Source organism: Monocercomonoides exilis, assembly GCF_001643675.1.
Source record: "Monocercomonoides exilis strain PA203 chromosome Unknown scaffold10-1930038, whole genome shotgun sequence".
Taxonomy (NCBI): domain Eukaryota; phylum Preaxostyla; order Oxymonadida; family Polymastigidae; genus Monocercomonoides; species Monocercomonoides exilis.
The window spans coordinates 993,344-1,014,818 of NW_027150555.1; the positions used below are offsets into that span (position 1 = coordinate 993,344).

A 21,475-nucleotide genomic window follows, 5' to 3' on the forward strand; every position below is an offset into this window, starting at 1 on the left:
CATTGTCTCACTTCATTTTGATGAAATGCAGGAAAAAAGAGAATTAAAATGCCTTCCATTCTCTTCTTTTTCAAATGGTTTGTTTGTTCATCAAGTTTCACGAGGCAAAAATCAGTGGTCACTTTTTCATTCATCTTCTCCAGCAGCCTCTTCTCTGATTCTTTGGAAGATTAGTTGCTATTCATCTTCTTCCTTCTTCTTTTTTTTTTTTTTTTTTTTTTTTTTTTTTTAGTAATAATACGTAATATCAAAGAAACAAAGATGTGATATCAAAACGCACAGATAAAATAACTGGTTTTGTGAGATTAACGAGGTTGAAAAGTGAAGTTAATTTCTTTTTTCAACCAGTAGGCTTGTTGTTGCTTCTCGACCGCATTAGCTAACTTTCTCTTTCTGTTTCGCCTTCCAATGAACATCGTCAAATAATCAACAGAAATATAACATTTATAGACCATTTCGAATAAGCTAGAAAAAAGAAGATTTCACCAAAAATGAAGATTACTATGAAATACCTTTTACGAAATTGTCTGAAATATTCAATAGAAAAATATTTTCCTACCCTTTTCATTATTCTTTTACTGTTTTGCTTCTTCTGAAAACAAAAATACGTTTTGACAGGAGTTTAAAAAACTATTCTTTTTAAAATTCGTAGACACAATAGCTCTGCAATTCATGTTCTTCCCCTGAATGTTTCGAAGGAAGAGAAAAGAGGGAAAGATAATTTTCAGATAATAAAAGATATCTAAAAATCTAGAGATTTTTCATTTTGAAAAACAGACATCAAAAAACTAATTTCCTTCTGCAAATTGGAGGCTATTTTCCTTTCAGATTTTAGCAATTAGAAATACATAATTGTCGAAAAACAACAGAAATTTGAGAGAATGAGATATTTAACATGCATGCAATAGAAGGAATAGCAGAAAGTGAAAGTCAAAAATGTTAAAAACACGAATAGCGAATACAATAAAGAAGAAAGGAACTTGAAAATATTGACAGATAGACTGAGAGCACAATAAGGAAGAAATCATTTCAATCGCTTTTTAAAAAAATTGTCAGAAATGTAAACAACAGAAGAGAAACATTAATCGAGCAGGTATTCGGTTTTGATGTTTTTGCTACACTTTATTCGATGTTATGAAATAATATGGAATTTTAAAAAAATTTTTTTCTTAGAAAATCAATTTTTTTTGTGAAAAGATCAACAATATAAATAACTTGAATATTGCATGAGTAAATCTGAAGAAGAATGTTCTTTTCGAGACGAATCACGCAAATCAAACTGTATGATAGCAATAATAAAACTTCTTATATTTATTATTTTTAATGAAATTGATAATATTTATGTTGAAATGATTAATTATCGAATATCAAGTAATTATTCATCCAGACATATTCTGCAACAGGTGCAAAAAACAGGTTATCGGAATTCGATACAAATGTGTTGATTGTGCTGACTTTGATTTATGTTCACAATGCGAGCCCTTTCGCACAACATTTCACAATCCAATTCACAAATTTTCTCGTATCGACAAACCTTTACAGCCTGGACAGCAACTTCTTGTTAATGATTTATCTCAGCCAGTATCAAATGGAACTCCTTTGTTTTGTGATCCTGTAGCGTTTCGCGCATGGCTGGAGCAAGCAGTCAAAGCGCCTGACGGTGTTGAGACTTTAAAACAAATACGTGCAAGCCCCTATTTCATTCATTTTATAAGGTCCTTTGTTCCTCTACAAACTATATGGGATCATTTTGCAGAAACGTATGGACTACAACCAATAACGTTGAAATCTGCTTCATTGTCGCCTCTTTCTTTATCAGCTTTATCCCCTTCTTATAAATTTCCTGAGGCAGGCGATTTCCCATCATTTGCAACTTTTCTTTTACAGCCGCGACCTTCTCAAAGTGTTTCTTTTCATTTGAAAACAAATGCACAACCTCAGCAATCTATTAAAGCTAATTCAGTTCCATATTACACAGTGCCGGAACGCACCGAGAGCACTGATTTGCAGTCAAGAAATTATTCTGGGAATGTTACTCAAAGGCCCGCTTCTGCATCTGCAGTTCTGATTCCTTCGTCTTCGCGAGGGGCTCTTTCTCCGTTCGATAATTCTCCGAAGCCTCAAACGCCCTCGATTTCTGCTCTTTCATCTTCCGTTCCAGCCGACGAGGCAGCTGCTCCTCCAGATCAGATGCGCTGGCGTCCGGACTTGGGTGTTGCCCAGAAGACGCAGCGGCCGTCTCCCGGCTGCCCCGCAAACACGCAGCTGCCTTCTCCGCTCTTCGCCTCTCTGCCACATTCGCCGTCAACCATATCAAACTCCCCCTTGTTGGCTCAACTTCATTCGCCGGCACAAACACAAGGATTTGTGTCACCTCGCCAACAGCAACAGCTTCAGAATCAGCATCAGCTTCAACAAATTCAGCAATCATCACAAACTCTACAACCACAACAAACACTGCAATCACAACAATCACAACGTCCCATCCTTCCAAAGCACAAATCCACTCGCTCGCTGCCTGGCTCCTCGTCTTTGGAGCTTTCGTCGCATTCTCAGCCATTTCAATCACTTTATCGCCAGGTTCAATCTCCTTCTTCCTCCTCCTCCTCTTCTTCTGCTGCTGCTATATCATCATCACCACCTTCTTCCTCTGCTTCTTCTTCTTCTTCTTCATTATCACTGTCCCTCTCACCATCCACCCCTTCCTCCTCTGCCAAGCCTTATCCCCCTCTCTTCTCCTTGACTGCATCCACCACCCCTTCTGCCACACCGCCTGTGATGTCTGGACTCCGCGCCTCTTCTGCCCAGCTCCCGTTTCCACACGGAACTTCATCTTATTTCCGCAATTCGCCTTCTCCATCGTTTCTATCTAATAATAATACTTATAATAACAACAATAATAATAGTAATAGTTCTTTCAATCAGCATGTGAAATCTCCACGTACTCCTCTTCTGAATGAGCATGGTTATACCCTTCCTTCTTCTTCTACATCTCCTTCCTCTTCCTCTTCTTCTTCCTTCTCCTCTTCTTCTTCCTTCTCCTCCTCTTCCCCCATCTCCCTCCTCACCCACCCAACACACACAAGAAGATCCTCTACCCCTCTTATCCCTCAGTCTGCCTCTGCCCCTCTTCCTCAAACAGACCTCGTCCAATCTCCTTCTCAGCACACCCTTCTGCCTCACACACACTCTTCCCTCGCTCTCTGTTCTTCTTCTTCTGCTTCTGCTTCTTCTATTTCTTCTTCTTATCCTTCTGCTTCATTTATTAACCCTTCTTCTGCTAATTTCTCATCCCCCATGCTTTCTCCATCGGCCATTCCATTTATTCCTAACAGACAAGACTCTTCTTCTTCTTCCTCCTCCTCCTTCTCCTCCTCTGCTTCTTCCTCTGCTTCCTTGTCTTCACCTTTATCCTCGTCTTCTCCGCCTTTTTCTGCCTCTCCTTATTCACTTCATTCACATTCTCTATCAGCAATGGCATCTTCTTCTTCTTCTTCCTCTTCTGTCTCCCCAACACTTAAATATCCTTCCATCATAAAGTCTTCTTCTTCCTCTTCCTCATCCTCATCCTCTTCATTTTTATCTTCTTCTTCTTCTGCTTCTGCTTCATCATCATCTTCTTCTTCTTCATTTTCTCCTTCCTCTCCTTCTCTTCTGTCAACTTCATTGTCAACCACACCCACTGCCTCTCCTTCAATCTCTTCTCCTCTCTTCAAACAGAACTTATTGTCTCCTCTTTCTTCTTCTACTTCTTTAGCTTCTTCTACTTATCCTGCTGCAACTTCTTCTTCTCCTCCTTTATCTTCTTCTTCTTCTTCTTCTTCTTCTTCTTTTTCTCCTTCTCCTCTTCCTCCTCCTCATTTTGTTCCTCCCTCTTCAAATCGAGATATTCATTTTGAATGTCCCATTCAATCAACCTCTTACAGCAAGGAATCTCGTTCATTTAACTCAAATGATGACTTCTCTTCCCTTGAAACACTCAACAATACCTCTTCATTCAGTCTGCTGTTCCATCAGCTTTCTTTGAGCAAAGAAGCAGAAGCAGAAGCAGAAGCAGCAGAAGTGTCAACAACAACAAAAACAAAAACAAAAGCAACAAAACAACCTTTCAATCAGTTTGAAGAGAATCTTGTTTCTTCTCCGTTTTCTTCATCTGAATTGCAACTTTCAAACAATACAGCAGCAAATTCTTCAGACGAAAAAGATGAATTTCAAAGGTATGCTTCTGATAGAATGCAATCAACAACATATGCTGAAACTCTTAGTGGAATTAGCATCAACGACAATAACAATGTGGAAACGACATCAACATTATCATCAGTATCATCATCAGTATCATCAACTCCTCAGGCAGATGCAGACAACATTAATCAGATTGACAATAACAGTCGGAACAATCATAACAATCATATCAAACTAAACAGCGTAAGAGCATTTGACGATCTTCTTCGCCCTTTCCTCTGCTGCAAAACAGCCTTCACGCCTCCTTCCTTCCTTGTGCTGAGGGAGAAATACCAAAAGTTCTATTCACTTATTTCTCAGCTGTTCCATGGCATCTACTTCATCCGGCTGGCTCTTGTTCATCTTGTCGCTCGCACTTTCTCAACAGAAGCGCCTCAACTGCATTGCAATGTGGTGCAGGCAAGAAGAATAGGACAAGAAGAAGATGGATTGAATGCAGAGTTGGATTCAGTATTGAATAAAGAGTTGGATTTGGATTTGGATTTGGAGTTAAAATCGACTTCTGCTTCTGCTTCTGCTTCTGCTTCTTCTTCGTCGTCACTTTCTTCATCTGAATCATTTGCATTTGACAATGATAATGATGCAAATTGTGTTTGTGGAAAAACATCTTCCCCAAAATTAAGTGAATTGCATTCTTCTTTGCATTCATCATCTGCCCCTTCTTCAACTGAAACAACCATTTCACACCCAAATAACCTCAAAAATGCCAAAAACAATGAAATTTTCAATGAAACTCAGCCATTAAACATCTCACAGCTGTCAGATTTTGACTTCTTTGAGCACATGTTGTCTGTGATGACGCTCGAAGAAGGGATTCAGAGGCTGCAGAGCGAGAAAGCATTGCCAGACAACATAGCAATGCTGCAGGTGGCTGATGATTTGAACGACAAGCTTCAGAAATACTGTTTGGAGGTGTTTGGTGAGTGTAATGAGCACAGAGGAGAGGAAGGAGAAAGAGAAAGAGAAAGAGAAGAAGGTGACGTTATTATTGATGGGGTTGCTGATAATGCTGATAAAGCTGGTGATTCTAATGTTGGTGGAATTTGTGATGTTTCAAATGAAATTGGCAGTGAATACACGAAGAATTCATTTTTAACTGAAAAAAGCATAAAAACGGATAAGCCAGTAAATGATGAGCTATTCCAAGGAAGCAAAAATCCTTTTGCTTCTGAGTTTTCTTCAATTCCACCAGCAAACAACCAAATGAAGGCCTTGCTTACATTTCTATCAAAATACCCTTCAGAAAAAGAGAATCTTCAAATGAATCATAACAATGATGATAACAGTCATAGCATCAATTACAGTAATTTTATTATTAATAGTAATAATAATAACAATAATAGCAATAACAATAGTAATAAACACAGCACAAACTCCACTGAGAAGGTTTCATCAGAGCCTTCTGCATGCATCTCCTATCCCGGCATCTCTCTAGTCGCTCTTCTGTCTATTGTTCAGTCTCTTTCCTCTTTCCACTCGAAATCTGCCCCAATCGGCGAAGAAGAGCTGAAAAAAGCTGTTTCTGTGATAGAGGCAGCGCCGCCGCTGACCGAAGAGACAGAAGAATGGATGAGGGGGCTGTGGCTGAAGATGCGGGAGGTGCTGGAGAAGATTGTGGTGGACAAGGAGAAGGAGATGATGGAGAAGGAGAAGGAGATGATGGAGAAGGAGAAGGAGATGATGGAGAAGGAGAAAAAGGAGAAGGAGAAGGAGAAGAAAAGGGGGATAATGGAGAAGATGGGGCAAATAGAGAAGACGGAGAAGAAGATGGACAAGATAGAGGAGACAGGGAAGAATAGCAAAACCAACAACATTGGATCGATCATATCAGTCGAAGCCAAAAGAGAGCCACTTGCTCTTCAACAGCACACGACTCAAGGGCAATCCGAAGCAGATGCAAAGTGTTCATTCGAATCGGTTGCTTCTCTTCTCTCTCTCTCTCCTCCTGCGTCTCCTGCAGTCGGAAGATGGAGCCCCTCCGCTTTGTATCCGTTTGAGCTCCCGTCGCTTCTGCAGTCGCCGCCTCCACTGCAGGATGGGAGTGTCACAGCTAATGATGTCTTGTCTTTTGCGTCTTATTCTCCAACGGCTTCTTATTCGTCTTCTTCCTCTTCCTCTTCCTCCTCTTCTTCGTATTCTTCTTCGTTTCCTTCTTCCTCTTTGATTTGCTATCCATCGCTTTCTCTTGCGCCTTCTGCCATGAAGACTTCTTATACCTCTGAAAACACTTCTTCATTATTGTCATCCTCGTCATCTTCTTCCTCTTCCTCTTCTAATTCTTCCTCTTCCTCCTCCTCTTCTTCTTCCTCTTCTTCAATCTCCAATATTGCCTCCACCACCACACTTGTGTGCAATGATTCCCCTCCTCTTTCTCTCCTCTCTCACTCACCCTGCGGCTTCTCTGAAGACTTTGCTTCACACAACACTCCAATCCATACTCATTCTCCTGCTTTTGCTTCTTCTCATTCATCATCATCTTCTTCTTCTTCTTCTCAATCTTCTTCTTCTCATTCCCATTCTCATTCGCTTTCTGCTGCTTTGTTTCCGGACTTCACTTTTGAGCCGCTCAAAGACAGAACACCTCCTGTTTCTCCGGTTGGGCTGTATGACACGATGAAATCAGAGGGATTTGCTCGTTTGTCTCCAATGTTGGTGGGGAGTGAGATTGGAAGAAGTAAAAATAATAATTATGATAATAATGTTTATGATAATGATAATAATAGAAAGAATGATAAAGACAATAATATTGATAATATTGATAACATTGATAATAGCCATAAAAATTATACCAGTAGCAATTATAATAATAACAATAACAATAATATCCTAAGTAACATCAGCAATATCAGCAATGTAAGCAGTGGAAGAAGAGAATGCTCTCCTTCGTTCCTGTCATCCCAAATGCTTTCTGCTGAGCAGTTGGCTTCTCAACATTTTGTGGACTCTTCAGATGGGCTGTGTGCAAAGGAATTGGCTGACGTTACAGAAACATATTTTCCTCGTTTAACTTCTCCGTCTCCGTCTCCTTCTCCTTCTTCTGTTTCTTCTTCTGTTTCTTCTTCTTCTTCCTCTTCCTCCTCTTCTTCTTCTTCTTCTTCGTCTTCTTCAACCTCTCCTTCAAATTCAGCGTTGTCTTCCACTGACAATAAGCAAGTGAGTGCAAATGCATCAAAGGCATTGAAGTTCTCAATCGATTGGATGAAGACTTTTTCTTCATACTTCGACAACGTCAAGTTCATCTCCAAAAGCCGTCAAAACAAAGAAAATGCTGCAGATTCAAAGAAATTGCCTTCATCATCATCTTCTTCCTTTTCCTCTTCTAATTCTTCCTCTTCCTCCACCTCTCATTCTCCTTTCCCTTCACTTTCTCTTTCCCCTTCTTATCCTTCACAAGACCCACAACCCAACCCAAAAGGAAGTGTTACTCTTTTGCCTCCACCGTCATCCACAAAGCTGAGCGAGCTGCAAATGCCCATTCTGAACACAACTCCGCAGGCATTGCTGTCATTACAGGCATCTCCATCACAATCAACTGCTTCTTCAGTCAATACATTTACAACTGCATCAGCAGCAACTCAGTCTATTTATCCAATCCAGACAAATAAGATGGCACATTTTACTCAATTCAATCAATCAATGCAGTCAATGCAAAAAACCAATCCAACTCAATCGACTCAATCGACTCGGTCATCGTCTTATCCTCATATTCCCTCCCTCACTCTGCAGCCAGCCAACTCTTCTCTTTCACCTTCTCCCCTGTCTTCTTCATCTGTTCCTGTGTTATCTCTTTCTTCTCCTGCTTCACTAACATCTGCTATTCTTAATGCTGAGCAGACACGAAAGCACACTCCAGTGCAACGCCTTCCTCCTCCCCAGCTGTCTGCCCCTTGTTCTAATGCACATTTCTATCAATCTGGCTATTCGTATGTTTCTTCTTCTGACGCCCTTTCAAAAAAACAAGGTGTAACAATTCTTCCTCCTCCGCCTTTCCAACATCAACATCACTAATTGCTGATTTTTCTTTGTTTATCAGGAGTTTTCATTTTGCGATATTTGCTCTGTTTATCAATTTGAAATATTTTAATTAAAATATTTTCTTTTTTTTGAAATATATTATTATTTTATTATTATTATTATTTTTTTATTTTTGAAGAAAAATTTTTTGATTTAAGAAAAAATTGTTTTTGAAAATCTCTTTATGTTGATGGAGATGATTTTCGTCATTTTGTATATATGCTGTTATTTTGAGAGCTTTTTATATGTGTAATGTTTCTTGATTTTGTATTTCGAGTGCTTTTCACCTTTTTTGATTCATATTTATTTGGGTTATTTACTCGTATTTATCCTCAAATAAAAAAAATTTTTTTTCATTTTCTTTATGTTGCAGAAAAGTGTTTATCAGCATTTTCAAACCTTTTTTGTTAAAAAAATTTTTTTCGTTACAGTTCTGTTGCATATTGTTCTTTTACTGTTTTTATGTGCAACAATTTTTATTAGTTTACTTATTTTTAATTTGGATATTTTTTTCAACTAACCTATTTTGTAAGAATATTGCTTCAATCGTTTTGATTAACGATAAGAATTAGTTGTTTTCTCATAAAAGTTCTATTTTTGATAAAGGAAAACACAATTAATTTTATTTTAAACAAAAAACAATTTCATTACAAATTATTGTCGATTATATTAATTAAATGGATATTCCAAAACAAAAATGTGATGAATGGTACTTACAAAAATTTATGAATAACATAACACTTAAAGTTTCATCAATTTTGTCATCAAGTCAACAACACGGCATGAGTATCCCCATTCGTTATCGTACCATGAGACAATTTTAACCAAGTTGTCCTTCACCATTGTGCATTGTGCATCAAAGATTGATGAGTGATGATTTTGGATGATATCAGATGAAACAATTGGTTCTTCGCAGTATTCGAGAATTCCCTTCATTGGACCTTCAGCAGCGGCTTTCATTGCTGCGTTGATGGCTTCTTTTGAAACTGGCTTCTCAGCAATGAATGTGAGATCGCAGCATGATCCAGTTGGAACTGGAACACGGAGTGCATATCCATCAAGTTTTCCCTTCAAAACTGGAATAACCTCACCAACGGCTTTGGCTGCTCCAGTTGTTGTTGGGATAACGTTGCATGCAGCATGACGAGCACGGCGTAAATCGTCGTGAATTTGATCGCAGATTCTCTGATCGTTTGTGTATGCATGAACTGTGACCATCAGACCACGAACAATACCGAATGTATCGTTCAAAACTTTGGCAACTGGAGCCAAGCAGTTTGTTGTGCATGAAGCATTTGAAACGCATTGGTGTTCTGGTTTCAAGTGTTCTTCGTTGACACCGCAAACGATTGTTGCGTCACATTGATCCTTTGTTGGGACTGTGATGATAACTTTCTTTGCTCCTGCTTTGATATGTCCATCATATCCGTCCTTCTTTGGTGTGGCGCGTGCTCTGTAGATTCCGGTTGATTCAACAACAACATCAATTCCCATTGGTCCCCATGGAAGTTCAGATGGGTCCTTTCTCTCGTTCAAAACCTCAATCAGATCATCTCCAACTTTTAATTTGTTTTCTGCTTCAATGAATTCAACTGGCTCATTGAATTTTCTGTAAACTGAATCCCATTTCAACAAATGAGCAAGAGCCTTTCCATTAGCGAGATCGTGAATTGCAACTACCTTGAACAAGTCTTTTCTTTGACGAAGGATACGGAACACAACTCTTCCAATTCTGCCAAATCCGTTAATCGCAACTTTAATTGACATGTCTAAGCCTTATGATCTGATCTACAACCCATTTTTCATGTGATGAAGAATGAAAAATACATATTATTGATCAATATTTTGATTTGTTTCAAGAAAATTTTCCAAAAATAAAAATAAAGTTTGAGTTACAACGCAACTTCAACTTTAATTTATTAGAAATAAATATAGAAAATGAATATTAACGATTACTAATAAAAAAATCAAATTACTACGACATTGTCACTATTCTCTTTGAAGAATCAGAGAGAACAGAAACAATTTCTTTGGAAGTAGCTGCTCTTCCAACTCTAACTTTTTCTTTCAATTTCAGTGTAACTAGGCAAGTAATGCATGACCAAATTGTCACTCCCATTCTTTCCAAATCTCTCAGAATATTAACCGTTTCATTTGTAATTGTTGTCATTTCAACGGAATCGCCCATAAATATAATCTTTCCTGGGATGACAGGAGAAGATGCAAGCGTCTGTAGCAACCCCCTCGCCAGGAGTTTGCCAAGAGTATCGTCGCCGAGAGTGACAACAGAGTTCTTGTAGAACCACACAAGAGACATATCCAAAGTTGGAGGCTGCGGAGCTGTTTGAACAAACTCCGCTTTTGACGATGGTGCTGAAGATGACGATGATGATGCATCAGCTGATGGCTTCGAAGATGAAGAGGCAGACTGAGGAGGATTCAGTGTGACGGGAGCAACCTGCACCGAATGAGGAAAGCCTGGCCCCAAATTACAATCTGACATCTGAACAAGCGCATTCGCAATTTCTTCGCCAGTCTGCATCGCCATAATTTTGCTTGCCTCTTCTTCGTTCTGAACCACAAGAATAGCTCCTTCTGCTTCTTGGGATGGGGATCTCTGCTGCATCCACTGCGAAACAGCCGCGTTGCGTGCTGGGTCTGCCTCTTCGACCCTTCCGATGATCTTCACAGACTCCTTCAGCATACCTTCGGGCAGTCGCTCCTGGATCTTCTGGGCAATGGCGCTGACTTCTTCTATCGTGCCTTCGACAGCCATCAGCAGTCCGCCAGACGTCTGCGCGTCGAAAACAAGTAGGCGCTGGGGCTCCTGAATGGGCTGCGAAAAGAGGGTGGACGCAGACGCGAAGGAGACGTTGTTGAACGACGACGTCGAGTAAACGCTCAACCCGCGCTGCTGCAGAAGCTTCACGACTCCTGGGAGTAGCGGAAGTTGGTTGGCATAGATCTAATTATTTCATATAAATATGAAATATTAAATATGTTGTTGCATTTATTTTTTTTCGCCAGAAAATAAATTGATTAGAAAAGGGAATACGCGTGTCAAAAGTTTTGTAAAGAAAGGTAATGAGGAAATTGAAAGAAACAATTTATTAAAAACTTCGTTAAAACTCTATAAATAAAAGAAGCATACAGTTGCAACAAGGTTATTTGTTTCTTTTTCTCCTTTACGGATCATCTTTTTCAGATGGCCTGCCAACCCAAAGCCTGTTACGTCTGTCATTGCGTGAATTTTCGATCGAATATGATCGTCTCCTGTAACAACTTCACATGCAATTCGATTCAGTGCTGTCATCGATTCAATTGCAGCTTTGGACGTTTCTTCAGGACAAACTTGTTCGCCTCTTTTCATGGCAGATGTTGCAATTCCAGTTCCCAATGGCTTTGTTAGCAGGAGCCAATCACCAGCTTTGACACCAACATTTCGGATAAATTTTTGTGGATGCACAACACCTGTTACCGCAAGACCGAAGCTTTGTAAAATTTGAGTCAAATTTTTTAAATAAATATATATGTTGTAAATAATGAAATATTTATAAGAAATAAACAAACATTGGTTCGCTGACATCAATTGTGTGCCCTCCTCCAATTATTATTCCAGATTCTGAGGCTTTTGTTCTTGCACCTTTAAAAATAGCCTTGAGTGTGTCCGCAGGAAGTTTCCCTGTTGGAAATCCAACAATAGACAGTGCAGTAATTGGTTTTCCTCCCATTGCATAGACGTCACTTAATGCGTTTGCAGCAGCAATTTTTCCGTAAGTCTCAGCATCATCAACAATGGGAGGGAAAAAATCCGTGGTATTAATTATAGCATTATCGTCATCCAGTTTATATACGCTTGCATCATCTCCTGTTTCAATTCCAACAAGAAGAGACGAGTCAGTCGATTCTTGCTGCGAAGATGGAATTAATGATTCAAGAAGCTCTGCTCTAAATTTTCAAAAGAATAATTTGCGATTAAACATATATGTGAACCTAACAAACTTTACTTTGCATGCACATCCCAAGCCTGAAGCATATTGAGTTAATTTGACTTCACCAGGAAGCGGAAGTTTTGGTGTTCCAGAAGATAAAGCACTTGAAAAACTTGAAGCACTTGAATTTGAATTTGAGATGGTTCTTGGTACAAAACAAGTCATTTCAATTCAATAAGGAAAAAGAAACAATGCACTTTAAACACAAATTTCGAAATTATCCCATTGACAAATGGAAAACTCGAATGTAAATATGGGAAAGAAATTTTGAATATGATTTTTTAATGATCAGTTTTAACTATTTATATATAATGAAAAACAAGCTATTTTTATCAAAATTTTTTGTGTTGTCTCTGCAAATAAAATCTTCAGAAACTTTTATAAATGTTATTGTGATTTTTTTTTTCTTCACATATCGATATGTGTGTAATTCTTTTTGAAAAGTCGCAACTGTTTAATTTTCAAATAAAACAAAATTTTCATATTTTGCTCAAATTTCTGTCACCGCTCATGAATCTTCTCATGAATGTTTGAATTATCATTATCAAGATATTGATTCCATGTTTGTGAAGATTTGTGTATGAAAACAGAAATTTGAGCAAAATATGAATATTTCGATTTCTTTGAAAATTAAACATTTAAAACTTTTCAAAAAGAATGACTCATATATATATATATATATATATATTTTTAAATTGAATTAAGATAACTATTAATATCTTGGAATTATTATACATGGAGTATTTGATAATATAAGAATCAATAAATTCATAAAACCGCGAAGGAATTGAAACATGCTTTTTGTGTTCTATAATCAAAGATTATTATTTTGATGATTATTTTTTTATATCATGACTTTTTTCGTTGAGTTGATCATTGTTTGGTCTTTCATTATTAGCCTCATAATAATCATCCAAATGTTGAATGCATCATAGAAATATAAAAAGCAAAAGTTTTATTGAAAAAAAAAACAGCAGAGATATCATTTAGGAGATCTTTCACTTTTCAGTATTAGTTGACATATAGGGCAAGATATTTCACTTTAGGCTTTCTCATTGAAAAATTATGCACTTTTCATTGACTTTTTAAAAACAAAAAACTTTATAAAAATTGGTCGATTTTCTGAAATTATTGAAATGTGACATCACTTTTTGTTCAGATTTCAACGATGCATGTTTACGGATATGAAAATCAAATTTTCTTTGAAATCAAAGAAAGCGAAATGAAGTTATGAGTGAAGCAATTTTTCTTTGCCTTGTGCAAATAAAGCTTGAAAGTCCGTATTTTCCCCCATATATATATTTGTAATTTCAAAAACTCACCTTAATAACAATGGAGATGAATGAGAATAAGTTATTCATTATAGATAAGGAGACAAAGAAAGAAAGAAAGAATTTGATTGATAAATTGATGGAGAAAGATAGAGATAGAGAAACAGATAGATAGATAGATAGATAGATAGATAGATAGATAGATAGATAGATAGATAGATAGATAGACAGACAGATAGATAGATAGATAGATAGATAGATAGATAGATAGATAGATAGATAGATAGATAGATAGATAGATAGATAGATAGATAGATAGACAGATAGATAGAGAGATAGAATAAAAGTGAGAAAGAAAACACAAATTTCTTATTAATTATAAATATTAATTGCTGTTCAAAGATAATCATTTCAAATTGTTCTTGCATGTCGTTGGTGAAAATTCAACATTCTTTGAGTTATTGCTTGGGCTGAATTTGGAAATTACAAGATTTAAAAGTTTTTTGAAATTTTTTTTACAAGCATTATTATTTCATAAAATCGGTTTTAAAAGAAAATAGAAAAAACTCTATCAAGGAAAGAGAATGAAAAAAACTTGTCACAAAAAATTGCCTTCCTTCTTATCTCCCATCATTTGTTCTCAACCAAGTTGATGATGATCGAGAACAAGCTACAATGAAGCATTTCATTTCATTCGTTTTTCGTTTTGAAAAGTTCATTTTGATAAATACCATCAGCCATGTTCAGTTCTTCAACACTCAGAATATAGCACAATGAATAATTCACATTTGCAAACACAATAAATTTCACAGCCCGCATTTCTTCTTTCAAAACATATGCACGAGACGGCATGACCGTTCAAAGTTATTGAGCAAATCTCTTTTCTCCAATTTTCCCCAAATAACCCGTTATGATCTGGCAACAATTTATCTTTGGGCTTCAGCCTTTTTTTAATAAAACAATCTTCAACAAAAGCTCATTTTTGAAGAGGATTCGTTGGCCTCCTGAGTTCTTGGGTCATTCATATCAACAGCATCGGACATTGTGAGCATTGCAGCTTCTGGTGGAAATATTTTGATCAGCTCTCTTTTGACCTCCACAAGGCTTGGCCGATCCGATGGATTGTGCGACACACATCGATGAATCACCCCAAAAAGCTTTGATGAGTTAATTACTTCAAGATTTTGCCTCTCACCATTCACAATCTTCTGTCCTGCTATTCCTGCCTCATACTCTCCAAACGGGATTTGAAGGGTCAGACACTCCCACAGCATCATCCCAATCGAAAATGCAACTGACTCCTTTGTCGCTCCCATGTTCTTGTTCATCAACAGTTCTGGCGCCTTCCACCTCAGGCACTCTTTTTTAAAGGCATCTTCATCCTCAAATGCAGATGATGGCAGAGAGTCACTATCATCATCATCATCACTGGCAGATGTGACAACAGTTGATGATGAGATGGATGATGAATCAGAATCATCTGATAAAAGGTCTGAGTGAATCACGATGCAGATCACCATGTGCTCAGAGAACAATACAATGTGAGGACTCAGATTGGCCAATGACTGAAGCTTGTTTTCCATCTCATCAAAGGAGTGGAGAGCAAGGTTGGCCACCCAGAACAAGATTTGGGCAGCTGTCATCTCCCTCTCCTTCAAAGAGCCGATTGCCATCTCTTTCTTCTCGTTCCTTCCATGAAGAAGCATGAACAGCGAATCCCTCAAATCCACAATCAGTTTCTCATGAGGAGATGAACAGGCCATTGCATCCACCAGATTCGACATCGATGAAGTGGTCGGACAAAGACTTTCTGTTCGAACAAATGTGGTATCTGTGTCTGAAGTGTCTGTTGTTGAAGTTGATGAAATAGATGGAGATGGCGTTCTCTTCCTTATCTCTTCTTCTTTCTCATCCACCTTCTCCAGCATCCATTCTGGGATCTTGTCTGAATCCTTTCCCAATATATATTCAGTGGAGCCACTCTCGCTCAAAAGATACTCTTCAGATTCTGAATGCGCCAAACTTTTCTCACATACTTTTTTCTTTATCCTCTCACCATTCTTCTTCTCTGCCTCCCTCTCAGCCCTTCTCCACTGTGCCTCAGGTGACATCTCCATCGTCACCATCTCAAATGCCTTTGGATCCTTCTTAACAGTATCTTCAACAATCTCTTTATATTTTTTTGTTTCATTCTTTGCTTTTTTCCAACGAACAGCAAGAATAATTGAAATAATCAAAACAATTATAAACAACAACACAAATACAACAATTATAATCATTGCCCATGAAGATATATTTCCATTCGAATTTCCTCCTTCAGTTTTTCTTTCATCTCCATTTGACTTTGCTTCACTCCTGTTCTTCAGAATGAATGACTGAGTAGATGAAGGAGCATTTGAATTCCCAAACATAACAGAAACGCTCACCTCAACATCATCTCCACAACTGCTGATCAGATCTTTTCCCACGCTCCCCTCGACTTCTGTTTCCGATAAGAATCCATTTCCATCAAAACTATGTTTTTCAATCTCTTTCTCTTCTCCCTTCTTCTTCACAACTGAGAATGACAGATTGCATGGAACAAGAAGAAATCCTTTGAATGTCAGCTTCATTCTATCTGTCTCTTCTTTTGCTTCCACGCTCCCCAGAGCAGGAATGAAGAAAGGAGATGATCTTTCTTCTGCTATCCCTCCTAGTTTGCATCCTTCATTTAACATCCAAAGTGATGTCTTTGGCAAAACTCCATCTCCTCCTTTCAAACTCTTCACATTCAATGTTCCTGAATCTGAACAGATGATATTCCTTCTCAATGATGGATATCCTTCAATTAATGGATTATTGTTCTCAAATAACCCCATCTCAATTGAAACGCTTCCTTCACTTATTGTTATTCCTCCTTCTGGTGAATTTGTGATTGTTGCATCTTTCATCTCCAGAAACCCATTATTCACATCAACAAGCGATCCATTCCATTTGCACACATCATCATTTGCTGAATTCTTTTTACTCCGAAACTCATCATCAAACCCAGTCAGTTCACATGTTTGCAAAGACAGAGATGACCCAGTGGATATTTTAACCAAGGTCCCTTTCTTTGAAGGTGTGAAACATCTTTCAAATGAACAATTCAACATTTGGCTTCTTGTTTTTTCACAGGCTGACTCAACCATACAGGAATTGATGCTGTTGTTGCTGGTGATGTTTGAGAATGATGAAATGCCCATCTGCAGAACAACCCTTTCTCCAACATCTTTCTCATTTGAAAGTTGATTCTTCTCTTTTATCAGAGAAATGAAGCTTCCCCCATTCAGCAGAATATCTGATGCTGTCAGTTGAGTGATATTCACTGATGAACCTGATTCAACAATAATTGAATTTTCAGTAGTTTTTATCTTTGATACCTTGATCTGATTTATTGTTGCAATCGTTCCGCTTCTGAAGAAAAATAACTGATGTGTCGCGCTTATCACATTTATTGAGCCCTTCACTATCTCAAATGAGCCACCTTCAATCACAAAAAGGCTTGAATTGAGTATGAACTCAATTGATGAAGATTGCATGATACAATTTTCAAATGTCAATGAACCATTCAATTGCTTCATAATTGCTGTGTGCTCAGCTAAGAAATGCTCGCCAAATGAAAACAAACAACTTTCAACCAAACATTCATTTTCAAACATTATTATCCAAGATCCGTCAAATTTCTTTTCAATCAATGAATTGAAATGAATTATTGATTGCTGTTTGGTGATTGACTTCAGCGTGAGATTGCTAATGACTGTCGGTTCAACAACCACTGTCGACGAATCAATACAGATTGCATTGAACAGCCCAATTTGCACATGCCTCACTCCGTGTGACACACTTCTGCATGGATTGTCCTGCTTCCCACACTGGTTGCTGTCTTCAAACTCTATCGACACAAACACCTGCGGAATGTACAGAAATGTGATCAGCGGGATGAGATCAATGTCCGTCAATGTTAAGTCGCTTCCACAAATCGATGTGTTCATACGAAGAGATGGTTGCGAAAAGTCAAGAGCAAAAAGTGTTTCATTGATCTGCTTATCGATCGAATAGCAGTTAATAAACATATCCTTCCCCATGAATGCACTGTTCATCATGAATTGAACACCCGCGATGTGAAGAAGAAGCGGGCTTGAAGGGGTTTGAAAAGGAGCATCTGGGTCACAAAAGTCCAGCATCATTCCGCCTCCTCTCCCTGTGCTCTCAGAACATGTGCACAACACAAATGTGCAATTTTTCACTTCCAGATTCGATTCCTCATTCTTCATATGCATCATCAGTCCTCCTCCTCTGTTGCTTTGCCGACTGAGACAGTTCCAGAATGTGCAATTCTCCATTTCACAATCCAATCCAGTAAACTCTTTCACACCCAAAAACACTGATCCTTCCTCAGTTCTCGACACATTCTCGACTGTGACAGATGACAAGTTCATTGATGGACGATTCACAGGTTTGCTGTTGGAGATTCTGATCAAGTTATTTGGCTGGTGTTCAGAAGGGAAAACTGATATGAAGCAATCAGAAGAAACAGACGAATTTGTGAATGATGTGTTGTGCATGTGCACAGAATGGAAATTGGCAGATAGCCGCAGAAATGGGTTTGCAAGAGACAAAGTCACAACGGTACAGTGTTCCAGGGAGACATCTCCCTCCACGATGTCGAGCGCACACAAGGAAGAAGATGACGAGGTGTCAGATGGAATGAATTTGCAAAGAGAGAAAGACACTGAATGGATAGAGTGGACGAACGATTTGTAGAACTCAAATCTGCTCGGAAGATTGATCAAAATGTTCGAAAAGAAAGCATTCACCGAGTTGGAGATCAGCGAGCCATCATCTGAGAAAGCTCCATCATCAGAAACGAACAAGTGCACAGCCTCATCACCTCCTTCTATTGAAATCAAAGGCTGATTCTCATCGGACGGTTTTGAAGGCAACAAAGAAACTGAATGTTTGAGAGAAGCTGATCCTTCCACTTTGATGATCGATTTCTCCAAAGCAACTGGAGAAAATCGCATTTTGATAATGTGATCAATCGACGAACATGGCACTTCTGAAAATCCACATCCACTGAAGTCTCTTCCTCCCTCTTTCGAAATAAATCCATTCCCACTCCAATTTGACCACAAATACACTACCAACGGAATCACATATTCTTCTCCCGTTGTCATCCCTTCCCATCCACACAACTCATCCAACGATCCCAGTTCCTCTGCACTCATCCCCCATTTGAAATGATCCTTGCTCGCAATCTCACTTAGATCCCATCCTGAGACAAATATGTTCTTCCCCTTCCAAGCATTGCATTTCTCAAATATCATCTCTTCTAGTACTAATTTATCTATTTCATCTGGCAGCACTACAAACATTCCTCCTCCTAATCCTTTACCTCCATCCTCAACATCCCCTGATGGAACTTCACATTCAGAAAAATTCACATTTTTCATCTCCAAGCTTCCTCCACCTCCAACTGATATCATCAGCCCTCCCCCTCTGAGTCCTTCTTCGTTTTTGCACTTTGATGATATGTTCGTGTTCTTGATCGAAATGGAACCTCCACCATTGATTTCTACTTTCATGCATCCTCCACTCCCTCCCTCATTTGCAATCTCTGTCAATGTGCATCCCTCAACTGTCACTCGTGATGCTCCGTTCACGTTGATTGGTGTAAGTGCTGTGAAAGTGACATCCTTAGAAACAACCAACCCTGTGAGCTCCAATTCACCTCCGCTCACATGAATCAATGAAAATACCACAGAGTTCGCAAGATTATCAGCCGAAAATACAATCGAAACATTGCTCAAAGAGAGAAAGATTGTTGACTGAATAATCGAAGATATTGAGGAAGGAAGAATACAAGGAAGAACAAAAGAGAGAAAAGACAGAGAAAAGCTGCCAATGCATTGAATGATATTGTTGCAGTCAGAAGAGATATTGTCAGTCAAGGCAACATTCACAGAGGGATATTGACTCGAAGATGATGCCAAAGAAGAAGAAATTGATATTTGGGATGTTGGCAACGAAGGCACCACAAACGGATTCTTGATCAATACTGACGACATCACTTCCATTGCATTTACAGACTCATTCACTCTCTCACGTATGCAGAAATCGATTGTTGAACAACAAAAAGCCGAATGTCCACAATGCGAATGATCAAAACCATTCCCCTTTATGAATATGGGGGATCTCAAGTCACATAGATATACGTGCAACGGAATCGCAGGCATAACTTTCCCATTCTCGCATCCAGATAATTCATCTCCAAAATTTATGCAATTATCATTTTTTATGAATCTGATTGATGATCTGTCAATCTTCTCTTTCAACAAAATTCTACTTTCACAGAAGATAAAAATATCTCTTCCATAAGAAGCTTTATTTAGGTTCTCAACTGAAAACGTAACATTTTCACATATTGTGAATTTTGATTCAATGGAGTCAACATCAATGTACAATCCTCCTCCTCTTCCTTTTCCAATAGGATTTCCTGCATAGCATCCTTCAAATTTTGATGTTCCATTCACTATTAATTCTCCACGAGAAATCATTCCTCCTCCACTGTTTTCCACTGATATATTTTCAAAATGACAGTTTTCAATAACAACTCTTCCCGAGGATGCATTGCGCCACTCAATTACACCTCCATTTCCAGACATCCTTTGAATCAGCGAAAAGTTTGTGTTAACCACATATAAAACTGAACTTAACTGATTGTCATTACATGAAATGAAACTGTCCGACAAGAAATTCATGCTTGTTATCCCGACTCCTGATAATTGCACACTCCCTCCACGTACATTTATAAAAGATGCTTCAAGCTGTAATGAACTTTCAATTGATGATATTTCACATTCTTCCATTGTCAATGATCCATCTCCATCCATCACCACAAATGGCATGCTTGCACTACTCTCTGCATTACTTTGAAGCATTGTCACGTTCTGAACACAAAGAGTTCCAGATGCAACATTAATAACAGATAATAACGATGATGCTGATTGCACAACACATTCATTCTTTGACAATCCACAAACACAGAATTCTCCGGAAGAAATTGATATTTGTTCTTCTTGAAATACACTCGGTCGCAGGATCAGAGTTTTATTCAAGCTGCCTGTTATTCTTCCAAGTGAATATTTGATTGAGCGACATAAAGGAGCAAACCCACACTGCCCATGATCAATTCCAACCGAATAATCGGCTGTTATTTGATAATTGTTCTCATTGTTTCTCAGCCACGAACTCAGATCTGATTTGCTCGAACATTCATAGAATCCATCATTGCATCTTGTGATCCTTGGGGAAGCACTTGAAGAATAACAATCAGTAATGTTGTTTTCATCAATTGTATTCCATTGCAGAATAAATGCGAGGTGAACATCGTGACCATAAGCATCATCTTCGGATGTACTATTATAGAAAATGCAATATTTCAAATTTATCGAAGGGTGATCTGACCCTTCTTCATCACCAATCAAAATACAAGGCGAATAGCCCTTGCTGTAGCTATTTTGCATCAAACAATTTGAAATTAATATCAACGTGCTGACTCGCCATATATGAGAAACTGATGAATATTCAACTGAACTTGCATTGTCAAAAATACACGAAACAGTAATACAAGGATTCTTTTTACATTTTGCCCAATAAAAACATGTTTTACTTTTCGAAGAGCAATTAGTAATTACTGAAGAGGAAATTACTCCAGAATCGATATCATATAATTTGAACCCACCTGTTTCTCCTAGCGCCGAACAATCATTAACAATGCATTCATCAGAAACAAACATTCCATTTGAATTATTCATATAAACTGCACCAGCTTCGGCTTTTGAGATGCATTGAATGAATGAACAACGATGTAATCTTATTGATGCATTTCCTTCTCCGTAAAGAGCACCACCTGTTTCATCACTTTGAACATTG

At 38.2% G+C, this 21,475-nt stretch overlaps 4 protein-coding genes across 4 annotated transcripts; 1 reads left to right on the top strand and 3 right to left on the bottom strand.

Moving 5' to 3' along the window:
- Window positions 1-1,226: 1,226 nt before the first annotated feature.
- On the top strand, window positions 1,227-8,250 carry MONOS_5020 (Sequestosome 1 A (SQSTM1A); the record flags this gene model as incomplete). The annotated part of the gene is made up of 4 exons (XM_067875138.1): window positions 1,227-1,281; window positions 1,373-5,414; window positions 5,598-6,890; window positions 7,074-8,250. 4 exons carry the CDS (start codon window positions 1,227-1,229, stop codon window positions 8,248-8,250), a joined length of 6,567 nt encoding a protein of 2,188 aa, XP_067732002.1.
- A 648-nt stretch (window positions 8,251-8,898) lies between these two features.
- On the bottom strand, window positions 8,899-10,046 carry MONOS_5021 (glyceraldehyde-3-phosphate dehydrogenase (GAP)). The gene has a single exon (XM_067875139.1). The coding sequence runs from the start codon at window positions 10,021-10,023 to the stop codon at window positions 8,998-9,000; it is 1,026 nt and encodes a 341-aa protein (XP_067732003.1). The 5' UTR covers window positions 10,024-10,046; the 3' UTR covers window positions 8,899-8,997.
- Window positions 10,047-10,086: 40 nt separating this feature from the next.
- Window positions 10,087-12,467, bottom strand: MONOS_5022 (Selenophosphate synthetase). The gene is made up of 4 exons (XM_067875140.1): window positions 12,259-12,467; window positions 11,827-12,204; window positions 11,408-11,747; window positions 10,087-11,221 (listed from the first exon to the last, which is right to left on the bottom strand). Exons 1-4 carry the CDS (start codon window positions 12,411-12,413, stop codon window positions 10,232-10,234), a joined length of 1,863 nt encoding a protein of 620 aa, XP_067732004.1. The 5' UTR covers window positions 12,414-12,467; the 3' UTR covers window positions 10,087-10,231.
- A 1,551-nt stretch (window positions 12,468-14,018) lies between these two features.
- Window positions 14,019-21,106, bottom strand: MONOS_5023 (uncharacterized protein; the record flags this gene model as incomplete). Its single annotated transcript, XM_067875141.1, has 2 exons — window positions 14,019-20,959; window positions 21,072-21,106. The coding sequence occupies 2 exons, from the start codon at window positions 21,104-21,106 to the stop codon at window positions 14,485-14,487; spliced, it is 6,510 nt and encodes a 2,169-aa protein (XP_067732005.1). The 3' UTR covers window positions 14,019-14,484.
- Between the last annotated feature and the right edge of the window lie 369 nt (window positions 21,107-21,475).

Excerpts from the sequence above, each read along its gene's own strand:
- MONOS_5021 (XM_067875139.1), bottom strand. The coding sequence starts at position 10,023 with ATGTCAATTAAAGTTGCGATTAACGGATTTGGCAGAATTGGAAGAGTT.
- MONOS_5022 (XM_067875140.1), bottom strand. The coding sequence starts at position 12,413 with ATGACTTGTTTTGTACCAAGAACCATCTCAAATTCAAATTCAAGTGCT. Across the intron at positions 11,748-11,826 it reads ATTGATGTCAGCGAACCAAT|CTTCGGTCTTGCGGTAACAG; the intron begins GTTTGTTTATTT and ends AATTTTACAAAG. Across the intron at positions 11,222-11,407 it reads CAAATAACCTTGTTGCAACT|ATCTATGCCAACCAACTTCC; the intron begins GTATGCTTCTTT and ends TGAAATAATTAG.